We start from the raw sequence: 20,941 nt of genomic DNA on the forward strand, positions 1-20,941 counted from the left end.
TGTTTTCTCTTTGAGTTTTCACCTCAATTGTGTTGCTTCTAGTATTTACCTGGCTTGTAAAAACCTATATCTCTATTTTTGAAATCACAGCTGTTCCTTAAAACTCAATTCATTTATTACCTGGCCTGTGACCCCAGCCAGAAGTGGTATCTGTCCTCTCAACATCTATAATTCCTTGTTTATACCACTTTTACATTACTTTTCATTTATTTCAAAATACTTTGTTTATACTAAATTTTAAATTATTTGATGGTAGGGACTGTATTTTTGTCATTTTTTTATTTCACAGTGCCAACACAATGCTTTTCCTATAGTAAGTATACAGTGAATATTTTCTGAAGGACATTGTATTACATATTTATACTAAGTAGCAAGATAGGACCTTTACAAGAAAATGTTTTCTCTTTTCTATCGGCTAATTTTAAAGGTTTATTTTTGTATGTTATTTCACGGACCTCTTCTCATGTGAATGTTTTGTCTTATAGGTATGGGATGAATTGCCTTATTCAGTTTGAAGATTTTGCCAATATAAATGCCTTTCGTCTCCTGAAGAAATATCAAAACCAGTATTGCACATTCAATGATGATATTCAAGGTAAGCTGGATGGGGAGGGAAGTGAAGATACAAGACAGGAGGGCCCAGATACTCCCATGAAGTTAAAGAATAGATATAATGGGAACAATTGAATAAACTGGAAAGGTGGGAGATTGTAGACCATGAGTGAGGTATTCTAATATAGTATTTCCATGAAGGATTAGATCTGAGTGATGGTAAGCACCAGCATGGAACTTTGGAGGGAGACAGCCAAAGTAAAATAAGATGAATGCTATTGGAAATGAGGTGGTCAAAGAAAAGCTTAAATGTAAGATGAGGATGATAATGTTTCTCTATCCATAGTTCGTTACTGAGAACAAATATTCATTTGTACTTTATGAACTAAAATGTACTTTACAAATATAATTTTTAAAATTCACTATGCTTAAAATCTGTGGTGTGACATAGCTAGATAAATGTGTTTAAAAATGATGAGTCTCTGTACCTTTTGGGGCACACTAAAGTAATGGGTTGAATCTTTCTTTTCCCCAGATCCTTTGTGATGTTAATCACATTGTTACTTTAGTGCCATTTTCATGACAAAGACGCTTTACATTATTTCAACTTTGTTTTCTTCCTGTTTTATTAAATTTCTTTTTGAGAATCTATTCATGAGAAGTGAATATGTGGAGGATTTCAGAAGGGAAGAAAAGAGTCTAATTTTACACAGCTATAGCCCTAGCTTGAAGATACATGTATAATGATAATGTGCTTCGATGCTGCAAACGGATTTTGTAGACCAGTGTCTGAGTCACTTACCAGTCCATTTTGCAGTGGTCTCTAAAATACGTTAGGGGCGGGCGCCTGGGTGGCTCAGTTGGTTAAGCGACTACCTTCGGCTTAGGTCATGATCCTGGAGTCCCGGGATCGAGTCCTGCATTGGGCTCCCTGCTCAGCAGGGAGTCTGCTTCTCCCTCTGACCCTCACCCCTCTCATGCTCTCTCTCTCATTCTTTCTCTCAAATAAATAAATAAAATCTTAAAAAAAAAAATACGTTAGGGGCGCTTGGTTGGGTCAGTTGGTGTAAGCATGTGACTCTTGATCTTGGGGTTGTGAGTTCGAGCCCTATGTTGGGTGTAGAGATTACTTAAAAATAAAATCTTAAAAAAAATAAAATAGCCACATAAACTATTAAACAAGCTGTCCTTTCTTTAATATTCTTATCTTTTGATTTTGTGGGTCCCACAGAAATGTCCATGCAGAAGTTAAAAGACTAATATTACATACTTTTGAACCATTATGCAGAATTAATAGGCATCAGAGTTCAGTTTAAGACAAAGAATGCTAAATTCAAATCATCAAACAAAATGAACATTTTGGAATTAGGGTCAGAACTCCTATCAACTAGGATTAAGAATTTAGAGGTCACGGCCTGGGCTGCATCAGAATTAAAGTCAGGAGCACAGAAAATCTGAGGCAGATGCTAAGCCAAGTCCAAGAGCACTACATGTGGAGTTGCCTTGGAGGCTCCACTGCAGAATATTCCCTCCTGCACTCAGCGGGTCACCACAGTGGAGGCATTAAATAATTAATTTTTCACCCCAGCTAATCTGTCCTAAAATACCATCTGCATATTTACGTATTTACGCGTAGGAATTTAAGAGTATTACTGCCTTAGCCAACAAAAAGACAGATTTGAGAAAAATGGGCCCAATCTCTGACTAGAGAAAACTTTTGGCAAGTTAGTGGGGTTCTGATTAGAAATGACCAAACTATTTTGTGCATTTCGCCATACCAAAATAGTGTCCCTAGTGACACTTTTTCCCCATATGTTTCTATTTTACCTTTTTAACCTTATGTTTTTTGCCATTTTGCTCACAATGTAATACTTTCCCCACTGTGGGCATAGAAATTGCATTCCAGTGCCAAGGAAAATAATTATGTAGCTATTACAGCCTCACCATGTAAATAAATGTTTCACACTGAACCCTTGGGAGAACTTTTTTTTTTTTTTAACAGATACGTTATTTAAAGATAGTTTATGAAAAGTATTTGATTTTAAAAATACTTAAAATTCTGTATTAGTGATCTAAAATAATTTTAAATGATAGAGATTTTGGTCTTGGATAGAGATTTAGACTTTAATGCATTCTAACTATAAATTATTTTTAACCGGAAAAGTGTGCTGGTTAAATCTATTAAGAAATTGGACATTTAATAATATAATCAGGAGACCATCAGAATTCAGCAAATTCAGATCAAAATAATAAGGTCTCATCCTCTGGTCATTTAAAATCATTATAAAAAGAGTTGTTCTCATAATGGCCTCTCTGGAATGGCTATTCTCTACCATGACATTGTAAATATTTTATGTAGAAGTGTTAGCCATAATAAACTAGTTTGATTATTAAGATTATTTATTTATTTATTTATTTATTTATTTATTTTAAAGATTTTATTTATTTCTTAGAGAGAGAGAGAGTATAAGTAAGCAGAGTGGCAGGCAGAGGGAGAGGGAGAAGCAGGCTCTTCGATGAGCAGGGAGCCCGGTGCAGGGCTTGATCCCAGGACCCTGGGATGATTATTAAGATTTTTTTAAAAATAAGGCAAATATAGCCTAATCTTATACTAAATGCTTTGATAATTGAAAAGATCAAAATCAGACATGGTAGAACAGACTTTTCACAAAAGAAGGGAGACCACTGGCCAGAAAACAGTTTAATAGCTTCAGAATTTAACGCCACTAAGTTTTAAAAAATGTATAAAACAGCAAATGAGAAACTGATTTTCTCTATCAAGCTGGCAAAGATTTTTATTATAATCCCAGTGTTAACAATGCTGTAAGAAGATAGGCACCCTTATATATCTATGGAAATATAAACTGGTGCAACTCTTGGGGAGGCAGTGTGTGTCAAAAACCTTAAAAGTCTACAGCTTTTGATCCAACAATTCTCTTTTTAGAAATTTATCCTGAGCAAATAAAGGTGTGTAAAGAAAATGTACAAGGGTATTTATTTGTTTATTTTAAATATGTATTTATTTTTTTAATTGAGATATAACTGACATAGAACATTGTATTAGTTTTAGGTGTCCAACATAATGATTTAATATATGTATATATTGCAAAATGATTACCATAATAAGTTAACATCCATCATCACCACGTATGGTTACAATTTTTTTTCTTGTGATGAGAACTTTTAAAATGTACTCTTAGCAACTTTCAAATGTACAATACAGTGTTGTTAACTATAGTCACCATGCTGTACATTACATCTGCAGGACTTACTTAGAAGTCTGTACCTTTTGACAACCTTAATGCCTTTTCCCACCCCCTCACCCCCAATCTCGAGTAATCACCAATCTGTTCTCTATATCTATGAGTCTGTTTGTTTTTGGTTTTTGGTTTTCTTTTTAGATTCCACATATAAGTGAGCTCATACAGTATTTGTCTTTCTCCATCTGACTTATTTCACTTAGCATAATACCCTCAAGATCCATTCCTGTTGTCGCAAATATTAGGATTTCCTTCTGCTGAATAATATTCCATTGTGTATGTGCCTGTGTAATGTATCACATTTTCTTTATTCTTCCATCCATTGATGGACAATTTACATTGTTTCCATGTCTTGGCAATTGTAAATAATACTGCAGTGAACATGAGGGTGCAGATATCTTTTCAAGATAGTGATTTCATTTCCTTTAGATACCCAGAAGAGAAATTGCTGGATCATATGGTAGTTTTATTTTTAATTTTTTGAAGAATCTCCATACTTTTTTTCATAGTGGCTGTAGCAGTTTACTTTTCCCCTAGCAGTGCACCAGGGTTCCCTTTTCTCCACATCCTTGCCAACACTTGTTACTTCTTGTCTCAGGTAATAGCCATTCTAACAGACACAAGGTGATACCTCTTGTGGATTTGATTTGCATTTCCCTGATGAGTGATGCTGAAAGCCTTTTCATGTACCTGTTGGCCATTTATATATCTTCTTTGGAGAAATGTCTGTTTAGATAAGGGTATTTACTGTTATTAACATTATTGTTAACATTATTTATTGTTAACATTATTATTGAGTGTTATTTTTTCAATTAATTATACTCTGATCACAAATGATCTTTTTTAAAGCGTGCATATTCTTGTGATTCAAAACAAATATTTCAAAAGAATGATATACCTAATAAAAATTGACATGAGTGTTTTATTTTAAATTATTATAATAAAAACAAAGACATTTAGAAGGTACTTGTCTCATTGTAGAAAATATAGGCTTTAAGCCTTAAAAATAACTTTCCAAACTCATTGCCAGAATTAAAATCTCACATCACGAAAATGTTAATAACAAATCTTAACACACTAGAGTTGAACAATAAATAAAACCCTAATTATTTTTTTTACCAAAAAATCATGAACTAATGAATAACAATAGAAAGTTAACATTAATTTCAAAAGACATCGAAAAAAATAGTAAAGATGGTTTGTAAAAGGCAGCATTATGTTTGTTCTGTTCTTGATCAATTGAATGCAGTAAATTATTCTGGAGGAGCCTAACCTATGGCAGTAATAGTTGTAATGCAGTGCTGATATGAAGCCCCCCCCAATAGTGTTTTGTTCCTGATGTAGGTGGCTCACAGAAGTGTCCCAAGCTTCTGCATTCCCATACACAGTTTTCACTTTGTGAAGTCATGGGTCATCTCGGTGCCCTAAGGGCCTTGATCTTCTCTCTGGAGGTGGCACATACTTGGTAATGCAGCTCTCCACAGCACTGGGGCCAGTAAAAGGCTGCGCATGGTCACACTGAGGATTAGGAGGTACGCCTCTGAGAAACGAGGCCTGCTCTGTGTTCTTTGCCCCCAAGATGGAAGAGAACCCGCTCCCTTGGGCCCCCGCAGCCACGATCCACTTGACATCCACGCTGGTCTTTAGCAGGAGGAGACAAGAACCAGAGATGCCAGAGCAAACTTCATGATCACCACCGACAAAGTAGGGACCATCAGGATGGTGAGCTCTTACACCACAAAAGTGGGAAACAGAGGTGAAGACCTACATATGGATGCCAAGAAAATGATAACCAAGAAGTCACAAAGAGGCTTAATTTAAGACAGGATCTCCTCGGTAACCATGTGGCCTTGGGAAGAGATGAGCCCAGCTCCATGGAGACATCCAACAGCTCCATGACTATTAACATTAAAAAGATGAAAGCAGAGGTTCCTAAGATACGAATTTTTGTATTCCCTTTGCTTTACATACACAGCTTTAGACAATATGGTCCTATGAGGTAAATCTTTATAACAGTTTTATAGAAGAAAAGCAGCATATATGGAGAAAAGAATCTGACCAACAAGCCAGTATTCACAGGACAGCCATGACAATACTGAAATCAATACTGGCCCCTGCTCGGATAAGTGTCGGCAGGCCAGCCATGACTAGGAAGCCCAGCAGCACATTCTGCACTTGGAGCATTTCATGCAGCATGGTCAGGGCTATGCTTGCACCCCAGGCACTACCCATGATGGACACGAAGGGTATGCTCGATAAGGACAAGCAAGTAGAAATAAAGATGCCCTGAGTGGGTCTGATCTGTAAGAGGTGTCCCCGGAATAAGCCAAATACAACCACTAATCGTGTCATATGACACAGTCTGGTAGGGCAATCTTCCCTACCTTTTAGCTCTGCTAGGGAAAATTCTAAGCCAGTAAGAAAAAGAATAAAGAACCCCAAATTCTCCTAATGTCTCCACTTGTACTATAAACTTAATCCTATTTATTCCTGGAGTTCCCAAGTGTACCACAAAGAGTGTAATGAAACATTGTAGGCGGTCCTGTTGCGAACAGCCGGCTACAAGTAAAGACAACATTCGTGTGGTAACTGTGTTCTTTGCGAAGTGGTGCAATGCAGCTGGGGTTGTTGCCTCTCTGGGGTTGTTCTGGGAGTCAGTCAGTCAGCACGCTAAGACCCACATCATACTCCATTTCTCATTTTGTGCGATTTTGCTTGGAGTTGGACTCTACTTCCGCCCTCAGAGCTGCCTCAAAATTGACCCCTTCTTTGACCGATGTATTGTCATCGAAAGTGTATTCTTCCTTATCTTCCTCAGAGCAATATGCTGCCTTTCTCCCATCTTCAAAATATCATCAAGCATGGATAAACTTTTGTTTTGATGTGTATTTTTGGTGTTTTCCTGCTGCCGGAAGTCCCACACATTGTCTTTTCCTTTATTGTAGTCTTGCCCAAGGCCTCCAGGTGCTGCATGCTGCTCTCCTTCTTGCTCACATCTTCATAATCTCCCTGCAGGGCTCTCTGGAGGCCATAGATAACCTGGAAGACTGTGCATTTTCACTTCCATTCAGCTCTTTTTGGAAAATTTCAAATGTGTGCACCTGGAACATTGTTTCTTCATCCCACAGGCCAGCATCTTTTTCCACTTCTCGATTGCCCTTTTCAGTTGGTAAAGAACCATAGTCTTTTAGCAAAGACGCCAAGAGAGCTTTCTGCAACTACGGAGGACCCACTGCTTCCTCTGAGTTCTAACTGCCCCTCTGCCTCATCAAGCTGTAACTTGATGACATGTTCTGATACCTCTTCTGGTTCCACAGCATCCACTAGCACATGAAGCATTAGAAGCAACATCCAGAAGTCATTTTTTCTAATCCCTTCATGATCCAATTTTAGAGGATAGGGCAAGACTGTCCAAAGATTTCTCCTAAGCTGAGCTTGCATTTTATTTATTTTTATTTATTTTTAATTTATTTTTTAAGATTTTATTTATTTATTGGACAGAGAGAGACACAGCAAGAGAGGGAACACAAGCAGGGCGAGTGGGAGAGGGAGAAGCAGGCTTCCCACCGAGCAGGGAGCCCAATGCGGGGCCTGATCCCAGGACCCTGGGATCATGACCTGAGCTGAAGGCAGATGCTTAACGACTGAGCCACCCAAGGCACTCCTGAGCTTGCATTTTGGAGACCCATTTTCAGCTGATACCAAATGGGGCACCTGACGCCACACGCAAGGAATTCTGGAGCAAGCAGTGTGAGTATGGCAGGAGCAGAGCCAATGAGTCCAGCATCAATTACTTAGCTTCTTTGGAGCCTGGCCCAACTACAGCACGTCCTGAGTCTGGGTCAGACCTTCCTATATCCCTTTCCAGGTGGCAGGTGACAGGGCTGCCCCCCAGGGCAGGGGAAGGAGATTGGGTTAGGTTCGAGGATGGCCCTCACTACCCATTGTCATCTCTGGAATGCAGTCTCTATTGTAGTGTTATTTTTAATAGCAAAAAATGAGAACCCCTCTAATTATCCAAAAATAGACATTAAATAAATTATGACTTATATTATGGAATATTATAACTATACAAAATACTTTAAAATATGTTACTGACATGGTACGGTAGTCATAAGATATTTTTAAGTGACAGAAAGTGTGTTAAAATAGTAGGCGTGGCATGAGATTTTTTTTTACAAAATAAAATTTTCTTTAGTTTGCATATATCAGATATAGAGAACAGTTGTAAGAATATTCATCAGAATGTTGTAAATGATTCGACCTAGGCAGTCGGATTATAGGTGATCTTTTTCATCTTTGTCCATCTGGATTTTAACTGTTTAATGCATTTGTTACAATGGGCATGTACTTATGAATAAATTTTTCAAGTATAAAAAGACAGCACTTTTTACTGAGTTGTTGAGCCATAACACAAAAATACGTAATCTTTTGTTACTTAGTACCAAAAACCTATTGCTTCGATTAGTGTTCTTTTCAAAGTGGTACTGTTATTAGTTAATGTTGTAATTTGTATAGACTATTTTGCTATATTAGAATTTGCCAAATATTTATCCAAAAAAAAAAAAAGAGGTACATGAATTAGAATGCAGGACTATTTTGTCAAATATTCTTTTTACAAGAGAATTTAATTGAGCAGAATTTTTCAAACATGACTTTGCTTTCCTAATAGTGAAACCAGACCAATTAGGAAAAGCTCATTAGTATTATGCTGAGTGAAATAAGTCAATCAGAGAAAGACATGTATCATATGATCTCACTGATATGAGGAATTCTTCATCTCAGGAAACAAACGAGGGTTGCTGGAGTGGTGGGGGGTGGGAAGGATGGGGTGGCTGGGTGATAGACATTGGGAGGGTATGTGCTATGATGAGCGCTGTGAACTGTGTAAGACTGATGAATCACTGACCTGTACCTCTGAAACAAATAATACATTATATGTTTAAAAAAAAAAAAAAAAGGAAGATAGTAGGAAGGGAAAAATGAAGGGGGGCGGAATCAGAGGGGGAGATGAACCATGAGAGACTATGGACTCTGAGAAACAAACTGAGGGTTCTAGCAGGGGAGGGGGGTGGGCAGATGGGTCAGCCTGGTGATAGGTATTAAAGAGGGCATGTATTGAATGGAGCACGGGGTGTTATACGCAAACAATGAATCATGGAACACTACATCAAAAACTAATGATGTAGTGTATGGTGATTAACACAACATAATAAAATAAAAAAAAAATTAGTGGATAACTTCTTTTCTTGTGTCTTTAGCCTCTTCCTCTCTACTGCCTTCTTCCCATGCTTAAATTGCTTTAATTCTGAAAATAATTGCCTTGACCCTAACATTCTTTCCTCCAACAGCCCTTGTCATTCTTCCCATAAAAACATAAAAATAAAATATTTTTCTTGACCCTGTTTCCCTCCCGTTTCCATCTCCCATCTCCATCTCCATCTCATTCTTTCTTTTCTTATCTACACTCTTCCAGGGACTACTGTACACCTGCTGTCTCTGTTCTTCATCTTTTATTTATTCCTCAGCACACTGCCCTCCAGCTTCGGCTCTAGCATATATCACTAAAATGGCTCTCTGAAAGATCACCAGGATGGAATCACCAGATCCAGTAGTTATTTAGCATTTTCTTTCTTGACTGACCTTTCTTCTGTTTGTTGCTACTTCTTCCCTTTGGTTCCATGGTACCATATACTTTCTTGCTTCCCACTCCTTTTTGATCATTTTTTTTTACTTAGCCATCTTCCCCTGTATCACATTCTTCTGCCCTTTTCCCTAAATGTTTATCTTCATTTGGGTTCCCTCCTTTAGCCACTCACTGAATAGTGTTATCAATCCACACGACCTAAATACAACTGCAGGTATTCAAATTCCAGAGCTTTATCTCTGACAGATTTCTAGGCTGAGTTCCAGACCTGTATATCTAACTACCTTCTTGACCTTGCCCCCCGAGCAGCACACAGATAGGAAGCACAAACTCATAAGTTCAAAACTGAACTATTTTCCTTGCAAACTTTTTTTCTAGTCATCCAAACAAGAAAACGTATGATCATTCTTGACTTTTTCCTCACCCATTCTATGCATTTAATCACTAAGACCTGTTGATTTTTATCTCTTAAATATTTCCTCCCTCTCAACTTGCTTCTCTCTTGGATTGTTGCCATATCCTCTCTCCTCAGTAATTGCAAGACCTTCTAACTCGTCTACATACCACCAGCCTCCAACTCTCAAATCTACTCCCCCTCAACTGCTTTCCGAATTTAGACTCTTTCAGCAGCCGTCTGTTACCTGTAATAGATTATAGTTATATAATTTTATAATTATATAGTTTATAATTTTAGTTTTATTTATGTATGTAGTATATATATGTATACATTATATATTTATATGTATATAAAACCATATATATAATTACTATTAGTATGTAGTAGAAGGCCCTGCATGATCTTATCCCAACGCTTCTCCAGCATCAGCAACACTATAATACCTACAGTTTCATATGTGTTCTGTGTTCTTGCTCCTTGTACATTTTGGGAGGCTTGGTATACAAATGGAGCTTGTATTCTGGGTCGTTACTGTAAGATACTTGATTGAGCCATTTCCTTAAGGAAATCCTCCTTACCAGTCTCTTCTTTTTTTTTTTTTTCTCTTACACGCTCAGATTCCACAGAGAAGATTTTTTCAGTCTCTTTCTTGACATTAGCTTTCTTTTTTTTTTTTAAGATTTTATTTATTTATTAGAGACAGAGCACAAGTGGGGAGGGGCAGAGGGAGAAGCAGACTCCCTGCCTCCCATCTGAGCAGGGAGCCAGATGCGGGGCTTTATCCCGGGACCCCGGATCATGACCTGAGCCAAAGGCAGACACTTAAGCAACTGACTGAGCCACCCAGGCACCCCTGATAGTAGCTTTCTGCTAGGATGAGCTTTTTGCCAGTATTCTTTGAGCCAAGTAGGGGAAGATTGGGGGTCCTCCATATTGAGTATGTAAATTTGCATTTAATCTTCTTGTTTTCAAGTATGGCATCCTTGTACCCAATTATACCTGATGCCTGACAGTTATGCCTGTTGTCTTATAATCCAGATATCCTTTCTAGAAAATAAACTTGTAGTTTTTTAAATAAACCTCCAGAGTGTGGAGGGTCAGCCATCTGCTAGAAGGTGAGAAAAATGGACCTAGATTATAACTACTACTCAACAGATTTTTGAGTAGCCTCCTGTTTTTCGCCTCTTCTTCATCTGCACTTTCAGAGGTACTTGGTGCCTCCTATAGCCAGGCCTTTTGAGAGTTCTGCTTTCTCAATCGAGTTGCTTCTTAGCATTCCCCATGGCTGGCCAAGAATTCAGCTTTTTCACATCTACTCTCTGTTGCCATTTGCCCATCTGCCTTCTAGCTTCTAAAATTTTGTTACTATCCTCTTCTGGTTCCTTGATCTTTTTTTTTTTTAATCGTCTTTCTGTTGTTTTAGTAGAGTTTATTTGGGGGAGGGAAAACTAAATTATGTGTTCAGTCCCTCATTTGGCCAGTCCACCCTGCCTCCATGTCTTTGCACATGCTTGCCCTGTCGGAGGTCCTGGCCCTCTTATGTTAATCCTTTGATACCATGCTCGGGTAGCATATACTCCTAATGCTGTGGCCCCTGATTCAACAAAGTTACTCCTGCTCCCCTTGCTTCTAGTTCTGTCTGATCTATTTAGTTAATGGCACGTGAGGATTATAATTGATTACATATCAGTCTCCTTTGCTAGTTATACATAGTAATTCTAATCAGATTTAACAAATTACTGCATTAGTAAACATCATCCTTTGATCAGTGTTAAATATTAAGTACTCTAAAAGTTATAGTATAGACATAAACTTCAGCCTATCTTTGCGTATCTAAAACTTTAGTTTTCAATCTCAAAACAAAAATTACTTCGGAACAATTTATTGTGAAACTTGCATTTTTGTGAAATATTGTCTTGCCGTGGGGTGCCTGGGTGGCTCAGTTGCATTTACTACCTTGACTGTAGTGAAATTTAAATCAAAATAGTACCAGGAAGTAGGACTAGGACATGTGCAAGAATCATGTTCAATTAACTTTTTGGTAGTGCTAAAAGTATCTTTTTGATTTTTATTAACTAATTCTATGAAGAGAAGTTTATGTCCTCATGAGATGTTATGGAATATACTTTTAAATAGAAGGCTCTGCCATCCAATGTAGACAGAGGTTTATTTTCTCTTATTTGAGGTAATATGTACAAACTTAAAACATCTTGGCTTTTAATACAGAATGATCCAGCATAACCATAAAAAGATGTCACCATATTATAGTTTGGATCTCCTGAAATTTTTATTCTATCTGTTCTTAAATGCCCAGGTCTATTTAAAATCAAAATGATAATACAAACACAGTGATTGCTGATAATACTTCAACTTGGATTCTTCAGCTGGTTAAATCTTGTGGTTCTGGTAGAATCTATAGAGACCCTTAAAATGATAGAATCTCAGGGTTGGAAGGGAACTTAGAGTCCCTCAAATCCAAACTTTGGGCCAGTTTACTTCAAAAAGCCTGAGATTGAGATAGCTTGAGCTACTATTAGTGAATAACTACTTATCTAGTGACTGGATACTTAACACCTCTCTAAAATTCTCTTTTTTTCTATTTAACAGCTCTTGTGAGTCTGTCTTGATGTAAAAGACAAACCATTCTGATACCGTTGTGTTGTCTTTTCTACATAGATTGCTGTAGTTTTACATAGGCTCTCATTTTATTGTATTTATTATTATTTTTTTGAGTATAGTTGTCACACAATGTTATGTGAGTGTCAGGTGTACAACCTAGTGATTCAATAACTCTATATGTTATGCTGTGCTCACCACAAGTGTAGCTGCCATCTGTCACCATACAACACTATTACATTACCATTGACTATATTTCTTACACTATGCCTTTTATCCCTGTGACTTGTTCATTCTGTAACTGGAAGCCTGTATCTCCTACTGCCCTTCCCCCATTTTGCCCATCCTCCCTCTCTGGCAACCATCAGTTTGTTCATTCTCTGTATTTACAGATCTGACTCTGCTTTTTGTTTATTTATTTATTTATTTTGGTTTTTGCTTTTCTATTTTGTTAATTATAAAGGCAAGTTTCCCCACCCAAACCCAGAAATCAGTGGTAAGAATAATAACATAGGAAAAACCCCTACACCATATCATAAAAACCTTCAAGCACGGGCGAGGTGTGTCCTGGGGGCAGGGAATGGACAGAGGCCCGGACACCAAGGATCAGGCAGAGATATCGGGGCATGGAGGCTGCCATCCCCTCAGCCTACCAGCCTCCTCTGGGTCTTCACCAGCAGGAACACGGCACGCAAACTTCAGTGCAAGAGCTCGTAAACCATGGCACTGTTCTTGGAGCCCATGACCAGATACTGGTTGTCAGAAGACACATCACAACACAGGACGTCCATAGGCTCCTCTACCTGAAACAGCCTTTGTAGAGAAGGTGTGGCTGTTCAGTGGATCGCCTTGTCCAGTGTGGTCACAAAATAGCTCCCATAGAAGGCAAACTTGAGGTTGTGGTGGTTGACGTATAAGGACTGCCTTAAACTTCTCCCTCTGGTGCTTGTGGAGAATTATGATATTGCTTGTTCTCAGGCCTACTAGCACCCACTCCTCACTGGGGCCGTGGGTAATGCTAAGATCTCATGCCGTAATTCGTGCTGCTGCAACCTCTGGTAGCTCCTCAGGTCCCAGAAATATAGTCTGGTGTCTTCACTTCCTGTCCAGAACTTATTGCCTGCGATGTCCACACAGTGGGACATTTTGTTTTTTAGATGCCACACATAAGTATTTGTCTTTCTCTGTCTGGCTTTCTTCACTTAGCCTAATATCTTCTAGGTCCATACACGTTGTTGCGAATGGCAAGATCTCATTATAGCTGTGTAATACTCCATTGTGTGTGTGTGTGTGAGTGTGTGTGTACACACACCACACCTTCTTTATCCATTCACCTATCAGTGGACACTTGGGTTGCTTCCAAATCTTGGTATTGTAAATAATGCTGCAGTAAATATAGGGGTACATGTATCTTTTTGAATTAGTGTTTTCATTTGTTTGCAAATATATCCAATATGAGCTAAAGAACTCAAATATATATATTTGAGTTCTTTATATATATCCAAAATATGTAAAGAACTTATACAACTCAACACCAAAAAACAAATAATCTGATTAAAAATAGGCAGAGGACCTGAATAGACATTTTTTCAAAGAAGACATACAGATGGCCAACAGACACATGAAAAGATGCTCAACATCACTCGTCATCAGGGGAATGTAAATCAAAGCTACAATAAGATTATAACCTTATACCTGTCAGAATGGCTAAAATAAAACAAGACAAGAAATAACAAGTGTTGGCAAGTATGTGAAGAAAAAGGAACCCTTGTGCACTGGTTGCTGGGAATGCAAATTGGTACAACCATTGTGGAAAACAGTATGGAGATTCCTCCCAAACCTAAAAATATAAATACCATATAATCCAATAATTCCATTGCTAGGTATTTTCCCAAAGAAAACAGGTTTTCATTTTAAATAATGTATAGAAGAGTAGCCTCTACTTAATGTATGACTTACCACAGTTCATACTTTATTATAATGGTGGCTCAAAATTGCAAGCATCTTATTTTCATGTTTTACATTGTTTCTAAATAAAAAACATGTGACACACAGATCTTCAATAATTATCATTTATCGTGATCTTATTTATGACTACCAAATTCTACAAGAAAGAAACAAAGAACCAAAAGATTGAAAAGAACAAACATACTATACTGATGGTAAAATGTTTAATTCATCTTTAGTACTTGGCATATGTAACACTTCATCATTGTGTCATTCATCAAACCTATTCTAAATCTATTTTTTTAAAACCAAATATGGGTGTTTAAAGTTTAACTAAGTTTTGCTACCTTGTGAGTGATTTGGAACCATTATAGGTAGAGTGTTATTTAGAGGAGTAAAATGTAGATACAGCTGCAAAGTACTGCAGGAGGGTCCAAAGTTTTATTTCAGACATGAGCCAATAAAGTAGTTGAGCTATGTAATTATGTTTAAAAGCAAGAAAACTGCTCTGTGATCCGTGAAAGCTTATATGTCAACGTAGTAAATGTAGAATTGGTGAAGTTTCTGTGACCCTGGGGCATGATGAAAACAACTCAGTCTTCATCCTAAATAAATTTTACGTTAATTTTGTCTGGCACCTTCGGAATCCACCCATAATTATCATAGGTAGGAAGCCAATTAAAGGATGCATAACATCAGATTTTAATTGCTATTAACTATCAGTTTTTCAGATTGAAAATTAAAAGATTAGATTCCAAATGTATTGAAAACCTCATTACCACCACCACCATTATCAGCAGGCATTTACTGGATACTTACTTTGTGTAGACGGGATCAGCAGCAGGTTTGAGAGTCCCTAGAGTAATTAGGTGGGAGAATCTAATAGCACTTAGTACTGTTTTATCTCACACAGTGCAACTATTTTACAGATGAGGGAACTGATATACAAAATAATTTCTCTAGGGGCACCTGGGTGGCTCAGTCAATTAAGCATCTGCCTTTGGGCTCAGATCATGATCCCAACGTCTCCCTCTCCCTCTGCACCTCCCCCAGCTTGTGCTCTGTCTCTCTCACTCTCTCAAATAAATGAATACAATCTTTAAAACAAAACAACAAAATAATTTCTCTAAATTCATCCAGCTAGTAAACAGGTTGAGCTGGAGTCCACATAAGAATCCAAACCCCAGGGGCGCCCGGGTGGCTCAGATGGTTGAGCGTCTGCCTTTGGCTCAGGTCATGATCCCAGAGTCCTGGGATCGAGCCCCGCATCGGGTTCCCTGCTCAGCGGGAAGCCTGCTTCTCCCTCTGCCTCTCTCTCTCTCTCTGACTCTCATGAATAAATAAATTTTAAAAAAAACATTAAAAAAAAAAAGAATCCAAACCCCATGCTCTTATTCATTAAATCACCACATTAAGTCACAGAATCTTTTTGGGAAGTTATCAAGCATAGTAGTGAGTGGCTATCCTAAAATATTGATGTCAGTAGCCTGAGAATTTCACCTCATCTATAAACATGGGGTCAGACAACCTCAGGTTCCCTTTCTGTACCAGTTACCCTGTTGTGTGATGAGCTCAAGATGTGAATAAAGATTGCAGGCTTTGGATTTGGCAGGATCTGTTTGAGGATCACTGCAGGTGATTTCTTACTTGTTTCAGGAACAGCGTCTGTAGCAGTGGCGGGCATCCTTGCGGCTCTTCGAATAACCAAGAACAAACTGTCTGATCAAACAATACTCTTCCAAGGAGCTGGAGAGGTACCTGCCTTATACAATACTTTCTTTCCCTTAATGAACAGAGCTTATCTTAATTATTCATCAATTTGAAGTTTGAGGTATTCTTTCAATTTTTAGTATATTGCAGGCTATAGGTTTTATTGAAAGATTCCCCAGTTAAGTGTTGAGGCATATTCATTTGTCATAGGAGACTTAGTATAGAGGTATACTTTTCACAATCTTAAATTTCTGGAGATTATCAAATAGTGGCGTGGGTTTTTGTTTTTCATATTTTGCGGGAACAAAAAATTTACATTGTGTGATTATGTTAAAAAGCCTTTAAGTATTTAAGCTATTATATCTGATGCTTTTAGTATCCTCCAGTGGCACATATGAGTTTTCTTAATTTGACTCATGAGTCAGTGCACACTTATATAACTATGTACAAGTTTTTAAGAGAAAAATATTTGAATTGGAGACTTGTCATGATTTATAACTGTTCACATGCAAAAGAACCAAAACATTTACAGTTGCTGGAAGGAGATGGCAGCAAGACAAAAGTGGGCTGTTTTCTGTTCTCTTTTGCTATGAGTTAATCATTTGAAAGAAGAAAACTAGACTCCAATGATAATTCACCCCCAAAATAGAAATTAAAATGTCAATTGAGTTTTTTTCTTGTGAGAAAACTGCCCAAATCGGTTCAGAATTATAGAATGTAATGAATGGAGAAATACTTTGTGGCTATATATATTTTAAGAAGCTTTAAATTTTCTTTTCTTTTTTTTTTTTTTAAAGATTTTATTTGTTTGACAGAGAGCAACACAGCAAGAGAGGGAACACAAGCAGGGGGAGTGGGAGAGGGAGAAGCAGGCTTCCCGCCGAGCAGGGAGCCCGATGCGGGGCTCGATCCCAGGACCCTGGGATCATGACCTGAGCCGAAGGCAGACACTTAATGACTGAGCCACCCAGGCGCCCCAGAAGCTTTAAATTTTCAAATTGAATATGATTGGGGTGCCTGGGTGGCTCAGTCATTAAGCGTCTGCCTTTGGCTCAGGTCATGGTCCCAGGGTCCTGGGATGGAGCCCCGCATCGGGCTCCCTGCTCCGCGGGAAGCCTGCTTCTCCCTCTCCCACTCCCCCGGCTTGTGTTCCCTCCCTCACTGTGTCTCTCTCTGTCAAATAAATAAATAAAATCTTTAAAAATAAACAAATTGAATATGATTAAGTGTATTACACTGGTAGAAATTGTGTATATAGTGTTGGTTTTGATTTTACTTGTTCTTAAAATGAAATACACAAAGCTGAAACTTAAATGCCAAGATGTAAACATGTCAGAGTATTCAGAATATAAATCACAAGTTCATTTTCACATCAAAATAAAAATCAAGGCTAAATTACACCTTATTAAAATTTGAGTTTTTTATTTGTGTGGCTGTTACATGCTGTATTTAATTTTAGTCAACTTCTTTGAGTTCAAATTCTTTGAATTTCCAAAGGGTTTTTGATGAATGGTACAGGCCAGTTCTTAATACTCAGCAGGGCAGAGGTATTCATGGTTGGATAATTCAAAACTGGCACTTGTTTGTCCCTGAAAAGGTTTTGGACATTCACAGATTATCACAAAATTTATCAAATACCAAAGAAGTTGATTCCTTTAATCTTGCAAGAGATTTCACAGTACTTTCTTTGTCCAAATTAATAGAGTAAATAAATGCTTGGGGACAGAGATTTTATGTGTTTTATTCTATTGTCTAATTGGTCAGGTTCCCATCCAAATGACCAGGCTTCATTCTTCAAATTCAATTAGAGGAGCTGGGGCCCAACAATAAACAATACAGTCCAATAAGCAAGGCTGACCAGGTCATTCTTTTAAGTTCAGTATTTCCTCGTTGGAGCAAACCTTAATTGCATTAACAGGATTAAAGATGATGACAATCAAGGATATCACTGGTTTATCTGTAGCTATAGAACAAGCACATAATGGTGGTTCTGTTGTGATGAGAAGAGTAAATACTTGTCCTTTAGCTTACCCCAAATGTGACAAAAATACTTGGCTCCCAGTATAAAGGAATGAATATAACTGTTTCGGTCAGTAGATCCATTCTCTTCCATCTTATTAACACAGATAAAATGGAGTGAAGCGTAACTCTTGGTAAGTTATTATGTGGAACAACTCTTTAAAGTTTTGTTTTCATAACGCCCTTCACAGGCTGCCTTAGGGATTGCACACCTGATTGTTATGGCCATGAGTAAAGAAGGTTTACCAAAAGAGAAAGCCATGAAAAAGATATGGTTGGTCGACTCAAAAGGATTAATAGTTAAGGTAAGAATTTGTCATTTTCAACTGAATAAAAATTAATGTGCCATTCTGGATGCCCATCTCAAAGATTACTACTACTTCCACTCGTCCTAACCCCCAACACTGTGTTAAATGCATAGCCATGTCGTACAATAATACTGATACTCTTCTGAAAAAGAAGACTGGCTCAGCTGCAGAATTGGCCCGTGAAGTACGGAGGCCCCTTACAACTCTGTGGGTTGTCAATGCATTTGAATTAGTCTCCAGAGGAGGCAGTTTGATGCTGATACAGCTGAACACCTAGGTATAACTCCTTTTATTAAGGGCTCTGTCAAATTGCACCGTAAGAAAAATAAAGAACAAATGATGAAATAGCTACTCGTTAGCCTGCTACTTTCTCTCGACTAAATTCTTGAGGATTTGAATGGGAATTCTGAGAAGCTCTTTAATAAATGGGCTGTTTCAGTGTTAACTACAAGGTTGTTTCCTCAGCTCTAATAGAGATAACAGGAACTACTTCATAGGTTATTGTGAGAACCAAATAAGACTAGGTAGGTTGACCATATTGCTACATAGTTACAAGGCATTAATATTACTTCTACCATCTGTGCACATTAAGCACTCTTCCTTAAACCGACAGAAAAAAATACTTGTAAATTTCCTTTCTACATGAAGATGAATTTTTAAAATAACCAGTGATAAGCACAGACTTCAGGAATGTACTATAGAAGCAAATGTGAAGGTGTACAAACTTTCTGGAAAACTAGCTTATGTGTATCCAAAGCCTTAAAAATTTTATGTTTCTGGGACGGCTGAGTGGCTCAGTCGGTTAAGCATCTGCCTTCGGCTCAGGTGATGATCTCAGGGTCCTGGGATTGAGTCCCGCATTGGGCTCCTTGCTCAGCAGGGAGCCTGCTTCTCCCTCTGCCTGCCACTCCCCCTGCTTGTGCTCTCTCTCTCTGACAAATAAATAAAAATCTTTAAAAAAATAAATAAATAAATAAAATTTTATGCTTCTGATCCAGTAGTTTCCATTGTAAGAATATATCTTACAGGCTAGAGATGTACACAATCTTTTATGTTTTTTTTTCTTTTTTAAAGTTTTTATTTAAATTCTAGTTAGTTAACATACAGTGTAATATTAGTTCCAGGTGTACAATGTAGTGATTTAACACTTAGGTACACCTGGTGCTCATCACTAGTGCCCTCCTGGATCCCCATCACCTATTTCACCCATCCCCCCACCCACCTCCTCTCTGGTAACCATCGGTGTGTTCTCTATAGTTAGAGTCTCTCTCTTGGTTTGCCCCCTCTCTCTCTTTTTTTCCCTTTGCTCATTTGTTTTGTTTCTTAAATTCCACACATGAGTGAAATCATATGGTATTTGTCTTTCTCTGACTTACGTATTTCACTTAGCATAATACTCTAGCTCCATCCATGTTGTTGCAAATGGCAAGATTTCATTCTTTTTTATGGCTGAGTCATATTCCATTATGCATACATACATATAAGAGGAGTAGGGTAGAGTACAGGCAGGAATCTAGCAGGACTGCATGGGTGTCTGGATAAATGATGTGGCCATTAGTGTAGGAAAGGAATAACGAACAGACCAAGTTTAGGAGAAAGATAATGCAATCCAGTTTGGATATAGCAAGTTTAAGGTACCTTTGCACATCTCATCCAGATATATATATGAATACACACACACACACACACACACACACGGATGCCACATCTTTTTTTATCCGTTCATCAGTCAGTGGACAGTTGGGCTGTTTCCGTAATTTGGCTATTGTAGATAATGCTTCTATAAACATCCGGGTGTATGTATGTATTCCTTCAAATTAGTATTTTTGTATTCTTTGGGTAAATACCTAGTAGTGCAATTGCTGGATCATAGGGTAGTTCTATTTTTAACTTTCTGAGGAACCTCCATACTGTTTTCCAGAGTGGCTCCACCAGTCTGCATTCCCACCGATAGTGCAAGAGTGTCCCATTTTCTCCACATCCTCGCCAACACCTGTTGTTTCTTGTGTTGTTGACTTTAGCCATTCTGACAGGTGTGAGGTGATATCTCATTGTAGTTTTGATTTGCATTTCCCTGGGGATGAGTGATATTGAGCATCTTTTCATGTGTCTGTAGGCCCATCTGTATGTCTTCTTTGAAAAAATGCCTATTCATGTCTTCTGCCCATTTTTTAAATTGGATTATTCATTTTTGGGGTGTTGAGTTTTATAAATTTTTTTATGTATTTTGGATACTAACCCTTTATCAGATATGCCATTTGCAAACATTTTTCTCCCATTTTGTTGCCTTTTAGTTTCATTGTTTATTTCCTTTGCTGTGCAGAAGCTTTTTATTTTGATGTAGTCCCAATAGTTCATTATTGCTTTTGTTTCCCTTGCCTCAGGAGACATATCTAATAAGAGGTTGCTATAGCCAATGTCAGAGAAGTTACTACCTATGTTCTCCCTTAGGACTTTAATGGTTTCCTGTCTCACATTTAGGTCT

The 20,941-nt window shown here is 37.9% G+C and overlaps 1 protein-coding gene and 1 pseudogene across 1 annotated transcript in view; one reads left to right on the forward strand and one right to left on the reverse strand.

Moving 5' to 3' along the window:
• ME1 (malic enzyme 1) overlaps positions 1-20,941 on the forward strand; it is a 215,623-nt gene that overhangs the window by 165,511 nt on the left and 29,171 nt on the right. Inside the window, exons 9-11 of the mRNA XM_021693605.2 lie at positions 486-595; positions 16,076-16,173; positions 18,340-18,453. Coding sequence (XP_021549280.2) covers positions 486-595; positions 16,076-16,173; positions 18,340-18,453 — 322 coding nt within the window. The remainder of the gene's footprint in view (positions 1-485; positions 596-16,075; positions 16,174-18,339; positions 18,454-20,941) is intronic.
• Positions 5,224-7,253, reverse strand: LOC110583142 (annotated as a pseudogene).

Source organism: Neomonachus schauinslandi, chromosome 8 (assembly GCF_002201575.2).
Source record: "Neomonachus schauinslandi chromosome 8, ASM220157v2, whole genome shotgun sequence".
NCBI lineage: Eukaryota > Metazoa > Chordata > Mammalia > Carnivora > Phocidae > Neomonachus > Neomonachus schauinslandi.